Source organism: Apaloderma vittatum, unplaced genomic scaffold (assembly GCF_000703405.1).
Source record: "Apaloderma vittatum isolate BGI_N311 unplaced genomic scaffold, ASM70340v1 scaffold42132, whole genome shotgun sequence".
Classification (NCBI taxonomy): Eukaryota; Metazoa; Chordata; class Aves; order Trogoniformes; family Trogonidae; genus Apaloderma; species Apaloderma vittatum.
In genome coordinates this window covers 1-15,665 of record NW_009704895.1, presented here as the reverse complement: position 1 = coordinate 15,665, position 15,665 = coordinate 1, and the positions used below count along the sequence as shown (strand labels likewise).

Below are 15,665 nucleotides of genomic sequence, written 5' to 3'. Positions count from 1 at the left end.
TTGGAGATCTTGCGCAGCTGGTCCGTGAAACCCCTGAAGATGAGAAGGTTTTTGAATTTACGCAGTAACGACAGCACACAGCTACCAAAGCACAAGGGGCCACAGGAACTGTTACTTAAATGAAGACAATTCCAAAGAGCTTTTAAAGCAGCATTTTTTAAATATTCGTTGTGGGGAGGCTGTACAGCTTTAAAACACACTAGGCCAGAATGCGGGGGGAAAAATAAAATAGTTCAGACCCCTTTAGTACTTCATTCGAGCTGCCAGAGGAACTAGACACAAAGCAGCAAGGCCACAGGGCCAGAACCCCACAGCATACCCTGGTACACAGTTATAACTGCAGCTCCCAACAAGGAAGCAAACCAGCTTGGCTTCTCTCCCTAACATCTCGGATGATTAAAACCAGGTAAAAGCTCATTAGCAGTCCTGTAATTCATGATTTCATTAAGATGGCTTCACTGAGAGAACAGTCCAAAGCCTGAACCATGACATGCCTTACTTCAGTATTTCTTCTCTGCATTGTCTCTGGGTTGCAAAGCAAGCTATAGCCCACATTTTGATCTCGACACCGGTGTGGAACTGCTTCCCTCGCATGTCCCATACCCCATGGCTCGGGGTGGCCACTGTTCGATTCTGCGGGAACAAAAGCGACAGGCGTTCAAGTGACCGAGGAAGAAAAAGCCCAGGCTATTTTCAATTTTGGGATAACAAAAAAAAAGAAAGTTTACCATTGAAACTCCGATCCCTGTATCACACAATGCAAATAAACCAACCAAAATAGCCAGTGTGGATGGGAAATCCCTCTGCCAAACAGAAACAAAAGAGAAAGCAAAGAGCTCACCCGTCCTCCGTACTGCAACATGGGTGCTGGGAGCACGCGCCCCGTGACATGGGCCATCTCGTCCCGCACTTTGAACTGGAACTCTTGAACAAAGGGATCTGCATCGTAATTCGCACTTCTCACCTGGAAGAAGAGTTTTTCCGTGTTACAGAACTATCTACTAACTCATACCACAAAAAGACTAACAGAAATGCAGGAGAAGTGTTCCACAACAATTTCCCTCAGCACTGAGAAAAGGCTCAGATTTCACTGCTCAACACTATCAACCTATCCCCAGTGAAAATCATTAATCCCATGAGATATAGTGGATGAGATTTATTTTTTTTTGGTTCTCTTAGTTACTGAAGTGCTCTTTTGGAGTATGCTTATTCAAAAACATTCTGTTTACTCACAGGATGGATCAGAAAGCATTCTCCTTTAGAGACAGGCAAACTCAAGATTAAATAAATAATTTTATTACCACACAATCATGTCTTCTGCATTTTCCAGAATGACCTTACTCTAATTGAATAATTTTGGCTAGTTCGTTAGCTCAAAACCCAGATTGTTTCCAATAAGAGCGATCTGTTTATGAACCTTATTTAAGAAATAGTTAAAATCTATTAAGTTGAAGGGCAAGAAGGAAGGAAAGAACGGACTAGTTTGTACCAAACCGAACCATAATTAAAGAACTAACCAATCTGCTTATTTCCTCTTGCCTATCTGGGGCAGATCTTGCTGTGGCCTTTATCATAGTCGATGTCTGATTGTCTGTTAGCTTCTTGATACACCGCTGGCCAGCTACGATGTTACATACCTTAAAGGAAAATCAGAGGCATGAGCACACGATGGGAGCACTTTGACGCAGATCCCCACGTCCTGTACGTACTCAATACTACGCTACTGCTATAAAACACACCCCCAGCGTGTTTGAGCAACTGCATATTCTTTCTCATCGTTCTAAAGTTTAAAGCACTTTAAAAAATGTGGATAGTCTTTAGTGAGGCCAAAAGAAAAACAAACGTGGAAATATGTAAACGTGTCCGCACTGAGAAGGGCACTGCTTCTTAACATTTGGCAAAACGATACAGCCTGCCAGTAACAAGCTGATCGATCAGAACAAGTTCCTTACTTCTAAAGGCAGGTAGGTGTGTTTCTGTTCCTGTCCCACTTGTAGGCAAGGAAGATGAGGGTATTTCAGCTGGAGGTTGTATTTCTCTCTGAAATACTGTGCTACTGTTCTCTCCACAGTCTGGCCGTTCTCTAACTGCAAAGGAAAGCTGAAGAGATACACATTTTAATAAAACGTACGAAAACCTTAGATGGCAAGTATCAACATCCTCAAAACCAATAAAATATTAGGTCTGGTTACACGTTTACACTCTGACAAAAAGCATCTTACGTTTGATGACTTGCAGGCCGCCTTGTTACGTTACAAACACGGTACTTCCTTCTCATCGTTCCACAGTGAGTCACTTCTACCTTCAGACCTGCGCGAAAGCACCAAAACCCCTGATGTCATAACTTCACAAAAATTTGCACAGGAGACACCAGAATTCTCGAAACAGAAAGTGTTCTGGCTCGGCTTAAACCATGACAAGCATTAAGAGAAAATACAAAATAAAGAAACCACCAAGCTGCTGTGGCCAAGCAGAAAAGGATGTGAAGAGACAGATATCTGGAACCCGTCCAGTGCTTTGTCATTACTCTGCTGGGACACTACAGAAGGCACTGCCCTCCCAGAGCTGCTCGCAGGCTGCCAATTCTTTTAGCGCAGTGTTTGTTTCACTCCACGTGATCACATCAGCTTGGCTGGAGTTCCCAGATACTATACTAGTAAAAAAACATATTATTAACAGCAAAGGTAACCTTCCAACATTGTGTGACTACGGTAACCAAGTGTCTGTCTGAGGCAGCCCAGACCAAGCTTCTCATTCTTCAGGTACTGGTCTTCCAGGCAGATGTACAAAGGAGGTCTGTTAGAACTACTACAAAACAATTTCTTTAAGTTTGTTTTCACTAACGACTATTCTAGGAACACACCAGTTTATGACTCTGGTCATAAACAGATTTATATTTTTTGCTGTCCAGTATTTCAATATGTTCTAACCTTGCACCACGTAACACAAGTGTTTAAGAGCAGAGCTTTGAAAAGCCAAGCTCTTTCAAGGCTTCTCTCTCTGCAGATCACAAGGGACTGAAGGATATGGGAAACACAAAGCAAAGTAGCATATATGGAGTGAAACTACTCAAAGCAGCAGCTTATGCAATCCCCTTGGAATGGAATTTGGCCCTCATCTGCAAGTTAGCGAGTGGTACTTGTTTTTCCATAAGGCAATCAGTTATTAGAAGTCACTGCAACGGCATACGTTCAAGGAACCAGAGACGATAGCTTCAAAATCAATTTCCACTTTGCCTCGGCATTTAAACAGCGCGAGACCCACAGCACAAACCCCCCACGGCCTCCAGCCATCCTGCGAGGCAACGGCCACTCAGGCAACAAACGCTGCACCTCCTCCTTCCATCCTTCAGCAGCCGGGAACACACCTCAGTTTTCACCTTTCCTTTCTGTAGAGCTGTGTCATTTTAATCAGGACTAGAACTACAACGCAGGCACAGCGCAACTCTCTCGGCAGTCCCAGGGCCCTTCCGACACAGCGAACTGGGAGGTTTCCAGTTCGAACAAGTCCCTTCGAATTAACTGGGCTGCGTTCCCTGGGACAGAACACACTCATTCCTACTCACCCTTTATCTCTTTGGTGAATTTTACGCGATGGGAATCAGTCAGAGGTCTCGGTTGTTCATCGATATTGTGAATGTCAAGAACTTCACACATAAACTGAATTACAGGTTGTGCTTTGTAGAAGGCAGTGGCAGAAACTGAAAAGAGCAAAATATTAGGTGTGAAAAGGCCCAAGTCAGAATGTTGTGAAGCAGTACAAATGAATGGTTTTTGAAATTCCACATAACCCTCAAGCAAATGTGGTGCAGCACACATTTCTCAAAACAGATCAGGAAGCCCTGCAACAACCAGGTATACAAAAGGCAGCACAGGGCCCTCAGTGACACATCAGCCTCCAGCACAGTCATCCTGCAACATCCAGCACAGTCGTCCTGCATTTCAGGGCTTCACAAGGGTCTTTCCCCAGATAACATTTATTTCTAGAGAGCTACAGCATCCCCAAGAGACGTTATCTTTCGACTCTGTGTGGGGCTGCATGCACAGACAGTATTAATATCTCTCTACTGAAAACTTTTTAACGTGAAAAGCTATGATTATACAACATAATTTCATCAATGATACAACCTGCTCAATTCTGGAAACAGTATTTGGTAGCAAGACGAGCGCTGTTTCGACTACAGACAAATCATGTCAGCGCAGTGGTGTGTGCGACCCTTCATCTACCCGAATCCCCTGCCCGCCCTGCCCACTGACACCACAGTCCCAGTAAGTGACAATATACTGCTTTTAAACAGGACAGTTCACCGATTCCATAAAAGACAACCGTAAATAATCTTGACAACGTTACGAGCAATCGTAAGGAAGGTGAGGCAGCACCAGACATGGCTCAGGCACAAGCAAACTACTCCATACGCTTAAAACGTTAAATGGCAACAATAGAAAAGAAATACTCAATAAGCTGTTTTAGATTTCCAGACCTCATCCAAAACCACCACATCTCTGTGCTAACACAAGGGAACATTCCTCAGGCGCGCGTCACTCGAGCAGGCCGCCAGCTTCACACGCCGCGTCCCAGCCAACGCCCTGGGACACGCACGAGCGGCACACGCCCACAGGGACGTGCGTCACGCCACAACGTGTGCGGCAGAGAAACAGATTTCACAGAGAACCTCGTGCGAGTTTGACAGCCAGAACAAAAATCAAGTGACGGAGTCGAATGGAATCTCCGCAGCCTCAAACCGCAACATAAAGAGGTTACCCTGTAAATCGCAGCCTGCAAAGTTCTTCAGTTTCTCATTCACGGAAAGGACGGAAAAATTTCTACCGCATGAATTGCTGCTACGCTTCCTAATGCTGGTAGGAAAAACCTGCCTCACAGAAAGTAATAGGGCAGCACCTCATAAACTGGTGTAAATACACACTCTCGTCCTACCTTAATGGCAGTTACCTCGGCACCCAGCACGTCGAGACCAGTATCGATTGCTCCTGAGACTGGTGAGATTTTCACATTCGTTTTACAAAACAAAGCTACCCCATGGCTGCTGTTGGAAAGGTAATTTTACAACACCAAACCCATCTGAAGTTAGACCGCTATCGTCCACAATTTAGGGACGCCAGAACACACGGCCTTGCAAATTTTCATCACGAAAGCTCGGCGTGGCCTGCAACATTTTATTATGTTCCAAGTCAGGCAGTAAGCACAACCCGAGCTACAGTGCTTAACCCGGTGCAAAAAAAGACAAAGAGTATTTACCTTGGGTTTATAAAGCATTTCAACCAGACAGGGAGAACAGAATGTGAATTAGAGAAAACTTTCAGCAGCACCTGCGCCTCAAACACTGACATTTTTCAATAGGGGGTTTAACAACTCAATAGACTGCAAGCGCTTGCAGCACCACGGAGCCCGCCACACACTCCAGTCGATCTCAGACGCATTCATCTGGGACTTCATAATCAAGTGGTGCAAAGCAGATCTTGTTCTGCATAAGAAAGCCTGTTCCAATTAGCCCTATTCACAAAAGTGTTTGTGATATGTTTTACAGAGTTTTCTTGGAAGTACTGAGCTACCACAGGCAGCTGCATGGAGACACGTCTGAAGCAACTTGCCTGTATTACTGTGGATGTACCAGCACAGAAAATTAAGTAGGAAAACAAGCTATGCTGGGCTTCTCCTTTCTAGAGAGAGTTTTTTTTAAATGTGACAGGTAAATTGCTGCTGAAACACCGACGTGATGACAAATCCAGAAAGAAAACTAGGATTTCTAGGTAGCGTTTGCCATACAGGTCTGGTCTGAACAGGAAGCCAGTGTACACATACACACACCTGATTATTACAATCTCACTTTATTACCATTACAACTTCTGCAGTTATGTTGTGTTCTGTAAGGGTATTACAAGAGACAACTACTAAATCTGTGAACTGAGCAACAAGGTGCAAGTAATTTTCAGGTGAAAACTCCTCCCCTATAATAAAGCAATTCGAGTTTGAAAGTTTTCTTATTCTGATACAAATTCTAGCAAATTATTATTTACAATGAGTTAAGAAATCAGCGCATGAGATGCTTCTGGTTACTAAATCCCTCTGCACAGACGGCAGCAAAAGTTATCACCACACAGAAACATGGTTCCACAAACCCAAGCACCGTGACAGTAAAATGACCGAATGGCAAGGTCCTTGCTATTCTTATCCCTATCCTTAACCCAACTTACCATCAATATTGAGCATCATCTTCCACATGGCAGGCCGAACAGACTGATGGAATCCAAACCAGACCTCCCTACCCCCACCCAGGGGGTGATCATAGCCTTCCGGGGCTGAGAAAAAGGAGCGGCCCACAGGGGTATACCTGGAGAAAGAGATGACCACACCTTCATGCTACAGCTTTCAAAGTAAAAAAATTCAGTAAGAAAGATTTTAACACACAGCATCGGTTTTTTCAATTTTGTGTACCAGAAATCTGCGCCTAGAACCAAGTTTAAACAATACACTCTGAATGCTCCTGTCCCCATCGCAGTGCTTGTAAATCTAGACAAAACATTCACGGCTGCTTAGGAGCCAGGGTAGCTGAGGAACACTGGCTTCCATAAAAATCACAACGTGGGGTTTTTTAAGAGTCAGTTACACCCCATGAAAATCACCAGTGCAAAGCCATCCCACCGTCTAAAGCCAGCAGTCAAACTTGAACAGTGACTTTCACTGACCGTCTAAAGCAAAATTGATTTGGCCTGCTCTAAGGCGCTGGGGTTCCGAGATAAAGAGTAATACCCTTCATCAGGACAGGAATCCAGCATCAGCTGTGGATTTAACACAAGAAGCGTGCCCCATCGATGGCATATCAATGGGTTAAGAAGACTCTTGCTTTCAGACAGTCATGAAGCGTGCGTTATTTGGCTCACCTTGAGCAGAAAACACGAAAGCCGTGCTACAACACGCTGTAAGCTTGGAGCATTTTAATTAAGGCCTATTATAAGTGTCTCCTGTTTCCTGAGCTTCTCAAACAAATACATCACCTGCTTTGGAGTTCAACTACCTACAGAAACACACTGGCAAAATAACTAGCTTCCAGCTCCCCAGTTCAGCTAACCGGCTCCACTGCCTAAGGGGAACGAGCATTTTTTCTTTTCACCTGTGAAGAAACAGGGATGAAGGTCTCCCAGTGGGGATACTTCAGGTAAAGACAGACTGCAGGAAGACAGTGAACCTACTTCATGGAGGGTAGGTGTCGTAGCACCACATCGACAGCATGAACAGGGTTAGTGCTGATAGGTTTGTCTAGTTCCAGAGGCTCAGGCAAGGTTCTTCCTGTCAAAACTTCATGCAGCAAGTGCCAGCTCACCCGAGAAACAAACTTTATTGACACTTTGAAGGGACGATCTTTTCCACCTTCTCCTGGTAATGTCACATCCAAATCCACCTGGGTGAGAGAGGGGAGGTGTGGAAAAAAGCAAAAAAAAAAAAAAAAAAGAGCAGCTGTTTAGCCTCCAGTCTGGTAGCCTCGAGTTCCCACTTCTTCTCGTAACTGGGCCAGAGACTCAAAACTTCAGCTATTTAGGACAGAGCACATTTGATAAAAGTACATTATGAAATGCACAAAATAAAGAGAACTGGGTCCTCACCAAGCAGAGGAGGATCGCATAACTCTTTGTCATCTTGAAGCAGAAAACTCTTAACTCCACAGACACTGTGGTTAGATTTCCCTGATAGTACTTCACCATAAGAGAACGTATTACAGCCCATAAAACTGAGTATTGAATGGATTTCACTGTAGAAAGATGTGACTAAATTGTAGGGGAAGTTCTGAATGCAAGCACTAGATGCACAATTCCATGCACTGGAACTTGCAGAAAATACATCAGGACTTCAATGCAGATACTGGCAGACACTTTCAGTTTTTCCGCATTCAGCGATATTAGAAGTTGGGCTTGTTTTTTGGTTTGTTCTTTCCTATGAAGCTGTTACAAATCTCTTTTTTTCTCAGTTATCTTACCCCAGTAGTGGCCACAGGAAGCGGGTTGGCTGTATAGAGGCTTCTCTTCCCATCATAAACCGGTCTACGGTCCCCAAATATTGTCACTTTAAAATGCTGCACCATTGAGTCCACCACCTCCCTAGAAAAATTGATATTTACACTGAAGATGTTTTCGAAGAAGTATTAGACTGGAACCGGCTCCCACACATCCCGTGTTTTGCTGAAGTAGTTTCAACAATGGAATTACTCAGGTGAACTCCACAACACCCACTGATACGCCAGAAAGGCACTCCACATACTTCCTCTAAAATAACAGATAAACGCTACAGAACAAAATCACAATTAACGCAAATGCTCAAATACTGGAAAATATTTCTATTGCACTACCTTCAGAAAGTCCTAGAAATGACTGAGGCTTTTCTACGACCTTTGTTAGAGAAAACAAGGACATAGTTACCTTGGAAGGAATGCACAAGTTGGTATTTTGCAAAACTAGTGCAGAGGCACAGCTGAGAGCTCTGCCAGCTTGCGGCAGCCGTAGTTAATTTTACTGTCTGCCCAGTAAGGCTCATCAGCTCTTCAATTAACAGGAGGTGACTTCCTCTTCCAAATTAGTAGCAGCACTTTCCCCTCTCAGCTGGGGCTTGGGGAAAGGGAAGAGAAATTCTCCGTTTTGCAGGTCTTTCTGTTACTACACTCTCAGAATGCAAATTCCTGCGCTGGCTAAAAGCACATCAACACACTCAGGCAACTTCGAAACACCTTCAGAGCACTCAGCTGTGCTCCTGCACTGTTTTCTTCAGTAGGCCTCCCTCTTGCTAAAAAACGTCAGTATTGGTGTAAATCACAATGCAAATTTCACCTTCTTACCTGTTCACCCTCCGAGGACACTTATCTGGTTTGATATCCACCTCATAGAGGTAGACATCAATCTTTGGGATTTCAACTTGGAAGCAGTTGGCCAGCAGTTTAATGGGTTTGCCCATGGTGCCATAGCCGGGGCGCCTGGGCACCATGAGCAGGGGCTGCGCCCCGACGGGTCCTGCGGGAGAAAACAAAGTCCCAGATTAGAAGATAAGCCCGACAGACAAGCCGAAGGTACTGCTGGCTTACATTTCAGCCCCTTAAAAATACATTAGGCTCCCTGCACGTGCAGGTACACTCACTTGTCCCCCATCGACACTTACTAACTATTGTCCTACTGTCGCCAGGCTTTGGCAAGTCCCTTTCCCGAAAGCCCCACTAATGACAAAGCTGTCACAGGACACAAGAATACGGGAGCAGTTCTGGACTGACATACGTTGTTTGCAATAAACTCTTGATTTCAGTGCCCTTATTATCTTAAAGACAGATTATCCTTGAATTTCACTGCCTGAAAATGGATGAAGAGTAGAACCCTCACCTCCTAACCACACCGATACAGCCGGCCGACCAGAAGAGGAAAGACTCAGATTAGACACCGGGTTCTGAAATTCTCCATTACCTAAACCTTAGAGAAGAACACCACAGCTGCTCAGAGAAACCAGCAAAAGCTGCAGCGCGATGGGTATTCCGGCAGTCAGTTAGAAGTGCCTGCCTAGTAACCCAGGTCACGTTCTCACTTGGTTATTTCTTTAATTTACTTTGCATCATCAGACGAACTTCCTCAGCTCACCATCTGGGCTACTCATGTCTCACAAACCCAAACACAGTAGTACATGCACTCCACTTCTAAGAATTCCTACTGGTATGTCTACTTAAAAATATTTTTTTCCAGTCAAGAAACAACAAACTCTACATGCTTTGCAGCCCGAGTTTTAAAATATTACTCATCGTACAAATGTCATGATTTACAGAGTATTCGATTAAGTTAGTTAAAAAGTTCTCCCCTCTCCTCCTACTCAGTGACGCAGACAGCGATCCCAGCCCACTCATTTTCATACAAGAGTTAAAATGTCAAGTGCTGGTAAAAATGTCTTATTTGCCTCTTGATTAACCTCCACCATTCCTGGAAAAAAAAAATAAAAAATCGCATTATCTTGAAGGAGGCCACGTACTGAGAATAAGTGAACATCAAAGCTAAACTTCCACTGCAACATCAGTCTGGCTGAACCCAGAAACCGGCCAAAAAATTCTGAGCCGGCTTGGCTTGGAGTCCAGAGATAAAACAAAAACACAAACCAAGAAGCATTGTTTAAAACACCCTCACAGACTGTGCTGATGCAAAACTTCCTCCAAACATCTGTTCTCTTCAACTTTTTCCTCATTTTAATACAGTCACACGTGTAAAAGCAGCTCTACAATTTACTCCAACTATTTTTTCAGAATATCAGCATACTCCAGAAGTTACTACTGAACATTCGAGTAACATAAACGACTCGAGCGCTTATTGTAATATTACAAAAAGACACACATGCCATGGTTTACATTTCAATCGTATCTGCAGGAAATGCCAACAAAACCACTGAAATAAAGGTACCATTGGAAAGGTTGCTATAGTCTGGTCTGCTTTGCCTCCCCACGTCCCGTTTATTAAAATAATGTAAAATGTAAAAGCAGCTGCTAAAATCTCTAAGCACAGAAGAAACACCGTGAAGACAATCTGGGAATTAAGTGACCAACAAATGAGTATGAAGTACTGACCTATATCCAGGAATAATTTTTTAAAAATCAGCCGCTTTTGCTATCACGTTGTGCAATACACACACTCCCTTGGATAACTTAAAAACACGAGCATGTTGTGATTCAATTCTACTCTCCCTGTCCAAATACACCAGCACCCACTCGGAATATCCTGCTTCCAAAATACACTAAATTACCAGATTGCATGTTGTGAAAGTCTGTGCCACTGGCTCCAAACCGGTGACTCAAAGCGCAGCAAACACAAGCAGCGAGCGCCGCTCTCCCAGGACGGCTCCTGCTCCCGTATCTCTCCGTGACTCAACTTCATGCCTAAGTCCTGTGTCAAGCTCACGGAAATAACGACATGAACCAAAACTACTAAAAGTAGCCTTACTCTGAAGTAGCGCCGAACCACGGACTCCTTCGTGATATTTAACCGTTGCAAAACCCAAGTCGAAGTTTCAAAACTCTTGGCAGAAGCATCACATGAGGCTGCTGGCGCGGCCGGAGCGGCTCTGCCCGGCGCCGTGCCCCTGAGCTTTGGAGAAGAAACTCCTTTGTCTTTAAGAACCTCTTCTGCTGTGCCACTAGAGCATCAGATACCTACACGTGCCTAGTAGGTTCTTAAAAATACAAGAAAAAATGCAAGCCAAGGCTATGCAGCCTGCCAGAACGGCACTCGATTCACAAAACCCGTCAAGGGAAGTCCCCAGCATTGACAGTCAACAACAAACACCACAGAGCAGCGAACCCCCAGAGAGGAACTAAAACTGACACCTCAGACGGGTTCTGGGAAGGCTTTTACACAGCAGGGGAGCACGTTTCAACAAGATACAAGATCCATCGGTAACCTGCCGAATGGCCGGTTACTCATTAGAAAACATACAGGAAAAACCTGCAGAGGAAATATTCAAATAAACATTTAAATGAGTAACAACACAAGGTAGAGAAAAAAAAATAATCTCTTCAGGACCAAACCGCACGTCAATTTATAAGTTACAATTGGCAGGGTTTGCTGAAGTCATTATTTACAAACAACCTTCAGCAGTGCTGAAGACATTTTTCTCCCAAGTGAATGCTCAATAAACAAGTAGGAGCAAAAGCCCTTAAGATTTGTCTGCAAACCGGAGAAACGCTAAACCAGGCGAGCTCCATCCAGCCCCTCTGCCAGCAGTGTCAGCGCTGCGCACGGCGGCCCAGGGACCGCGGGTTGCCCCCACCCCCGGGGCCGCGTTGGGAGCCGGTATCTCGACTCCCAGGGGATTTACGGCGGCGTTTCCCACGGGCAGGCAGGGCATGCGGCTGTCCCCGCCCAACACCACGCTCAGATTTAGTCCGATCTTCCAACAACCCCCCAAAAAAAGAGATGGGAAAAGGGCATGGTCACTTTGAGAGGGTTTAATGAGGAAACAAATTTTTCAAAGCATTTAAAAAAAGCCCCCGTACTTGCTGAAAGGGAGCGAGCGTATTGTTTCTGAAATGTATTCTGAAGGAAAAAGCTCATACCAATACTGCTTTTTCAAAGAGCTGAAGTTTGGAGTAACATTAAAAATACAATTTCGAGTGCGATTATGTGGCATCTCCACCAACAGAACCATTTGCTCCAGCAGAATTTGAAACAGTGGAAATCTGCAGTTGTCACTGTTCAAATCCACAGTTGGAGAATTCCATTAAAGCCAGATCACATTCTGGACCAGTATGGGAGTCACTCTGACGGTTTAAACAAGCTCTGAATCAGAATCTTTTCTTCCGCAGAATTACAGATGCTATAATAAAGATTAAACACAACAAAAATTGACTGTAATTTCTATGGCAATGCAGCCTGCAGTAGGGAACACATCTGGCGTGCATCCAAAGCACCGGCTCGAGCCTACCTAGCAACCAAACGGAGCCTGAATCGGAATAAAGCCTCAACAGAAAGAGCAGAAGCACAGAAACCTGCAAATACTTTCAACAAACCATTTCATGGAAAAGCGGAGCTGCTGGCACGTAAGGCGGTTTTACAGCACGAAGCAAGATACAGATTTCTAGCAAGATGCTAACAGAAAAAAAATCACATTTCCCAGCATGATCCTTTCCTTACAGAGACATTGGTACCAGAAAAAAAAAAAAAAAATCCTCTTTCCTACTGTGGCTTCAGCATTATAAAACCAAAAAACATTCACAGATGATTACTTAACAGTTTTATTTCTGTTTATAAAACAGTTCTAATTCTCCAACTGAATGGGCGACTGAACAGCTTAAACACATGACAGAGGACTTAACAGGTAAAATATTCTTGCAAGTCTGGCTCAGGAACACAGGGCAGATTTGTCGAACAGATCCTCTCCTCAGGCTGGAGTCGGCACACGGGGGAAAGCTCTCCATGGAGGGGGGGAAGAGAAAAAAAATACTCCCTTTCAAAGGGCCCCTGGCCTCTGCTTGGACTCAGAGGCCCAGCCTGTGGAGCCCAAAGCAAATCCGATCACTAACAAAAAAGAAGTGAACCCCACATTAAAAAAATACCCAGGGGAGATTACATTGAAACGTTGGTTTCAACATGGAGCTCCTTACTTATGCCAGAACTCACGAATTGCCGTATTTCTGAGCTGCAGCCTCACTGGGTGGCATCGCAGTATTTATGAGTAATGCAATCCACATTGCCTCAACATTCCGACTCGCAATTTAGACTTTTTTTTTTTTTTAAAGGTTCAGAAAATAAGTCACGTTAAAACTCATCGAAAGTCAACATTCTCATGCCAGCGAGAGCCAACTGCACAAGTAAATACCGGGGTGGTACCGTGCTCTACCCCAAGAAAGTTACAGAAAATTCAGGGAAGTGTTTTGGAAGCAAGACAATAATGCTTCTGAACCATTAAAAAATAAAGTAATCTAATCATAAAGAAATTTAAGCTCAAAAAAGCAGCTTACACGCACATTGTAAAGTGAACAGCTAACTACTGAACACAAACACAGCAACACTCCTCCCCTTGAGGTATTTCCACAGACCAAAACGGGGAAGGTAAACTCCCCCAACCTTTATCACTGGGTGTAGACGTACTTTGTTTCGCCACCAAAAGAAACACGTGCTGGCGTTTACACTAAAAAACACCCAACAGGCCACTCCACACTTTACGAGGAAACGCGCAATTCTTACAGCTCTCACTTTGGTTATCCTGGTTTCATACTGACCGATTTGGAAAATCGCAGAATTCCTTCCCCACACTCACCAGCTCTGAACTGCTGCTGTCCCTCTACCTGACAGTCAGGTTGCAAACTTGAGATGCAGCAGTTCCCCTTTCTCCAGTTTACTGCCTGAAAAACATCTGAGGGCAGAACACCGAGATTGGAGACACATGGTCTCACTGCAGTTCGAACGGTAACAAACCTAAACAGCAATAAATTCCTGACAAATTTCATCATTTTCAGGAAAATACATTAGAGCACAAAGAACTGAGATACTACGACGGAAGAACATTAAAACCAAAACTATAAACTTTCCTTTAATTTAGAGGTAAACACTTCGCACGACAGATCGGTTAAACAGTTCAGTCTAACGAGAGAGAAAGATTACTTTGGTTATCAGGATCTCTCTGACCACCTGGCAAGTCACCCTCCTTGCTGCTACTCCTCGCTCCCAAATTCAACACCAGGCCCAGGACTATCAGCTGAATTTTCACCTCCTCCAGGCAGAGCACGAACCACCAACCGCAAGGTAACCGGCTGGAGTCAGATGCGGCTCCATCAGAATACGGTTTAAACACATACCAGATGTTTCGAAAGGCATATAAACTGCATATTCCTGTCATTTCTTTACGTTTCTACTGGAAATTAGCTCAAGAAATATCCTGACACCCCCATCAAAAGGGAAGCACAGCTCTGAGGATTACATTTCTTAAAGTTCACATCCTGAGTCAAACAGCTTCCGCTCCAACTCCCGAGGAAAACTTCCACTGCATCACACATCACCCGTGTCCTGGAACAGAATCACTTTGGAAGGCACTTATGATTCATTCCCCTTTCCTCCTCTACCCCACCCACAAAAATGTAACTTTCAGTGGTCCTCCCAAGTCACTACTCTTAACACAGAAAGAAAAGCCAATTCTCAGCATTTTATCTGCCCAAAGTCTGCACAGAAGAGTGAAGAGAAGATTAAAGGTGTCTGTGGCGCTTCACTGACAACACACTGCACCAGAGTAAAAACAACACGCACAATAATTTTTGACATTTTTGCATTTTACGAAACGCAAAGGAAGCCATACACAGCACTCCGGCTCAATCACGCCACGGAGCATCCTCAGTTCCAGGGTGCCACTTCTGGAACGCTCTCGTGGCGGATGCACGACCCTGAATCAGTTGTTACCCGAGAGCTGCTTTTACTCGGCTTCACCTTTTGGCAGAGAGCATTTCACGGCTTTCCTCAGCTCACTTGATTTCACCACAACCAGAAGAGCCACCTTCACATCAACGCTCCTCTCCCCCTCCTGACAGAGCACTAACCCATATGTGCTTTGCCAAGGATAGTTTGTAACCTCCTGTACCATGTCTGACAGCCAGCAGGTTCCCCAGAACATCAACACCACTCCTGCCACTTGTAATAGGTCATATCTGTAGCTTACGGCACCCAGTTTACGGGCACACCATCTGAATTAGCAGATGATTGCTGAAAACCAGCGTCCTTCTACAACGGTTTCAACTCCGCCATGTACCTCATTCAGCAAGGACAACGGCTCAGGTGGCAAGTTCTTCTATCGCTAACGCCAACCTCCAACCTTCAGCTGAAGACCTGAAAGCTTGTGCTCTGCAGCAACACCTTCGCTCTCCTCTCTTCCCCAGCTGTGGCACCTCTTGGTGTGACAGAAAGGCAACTCTGAGGAGCTTCTGACACTCCCTTGGCCAGCACAAGTTCAGTGCTGCCCAAATCTGAACTCTCCCTCCCCTTTTCCATCAGAAGACAAATTCTTTCGATAAACCGCAGCAGAAATTCCTTCTCCGGCACTCAAAACACATTTTAAACACTGAGCGTGTGCTCCTCACAGGAAAGGATCAAACGACCGAAGGCAACACCGCGAAGCTCCCGGCCTGGCGGCTGTGCAGTTCCCTGCCCGAACGA

The 15,665-nt window shown here is 44.7% G+C and overlaps 1 protein-coding gene across 1 annotated transcript; it reads right to left on the bottom strand.

Moving 5' to 3' along the window:
* Positions 1 to 5: 5 nt before the first annotated feature.
* On the bottom strand, positions 6 to 8,991 carry LOC104270745 (protein argonaute-3; the record flags this gene model as incomplete). Its single annotated transcript, XM_009865187.1, has 11 exons — positions 8,843 to 8,991; positions 7,991 to 8,111; positions 7,209 to 7,417; positions 6,213 to 6,349; positions 3,566 to 3,700; positions 2,223 to 2,310; positions 1,953 to 2,100; positions 1,495 to 1,637; positions 842 to 956; positions 500 to 633; positions 6 to 33 (listed from the first exon to the last, which is right to left on the bottom strand). Coding segments are annotated over exons 1-11 (1,404 nt in total), but the record flags the coding sequence as incomplete, so codon positions are not given.
* Positions 8,992 to 15,665: the final 6,674 nt, after the last annotated feature.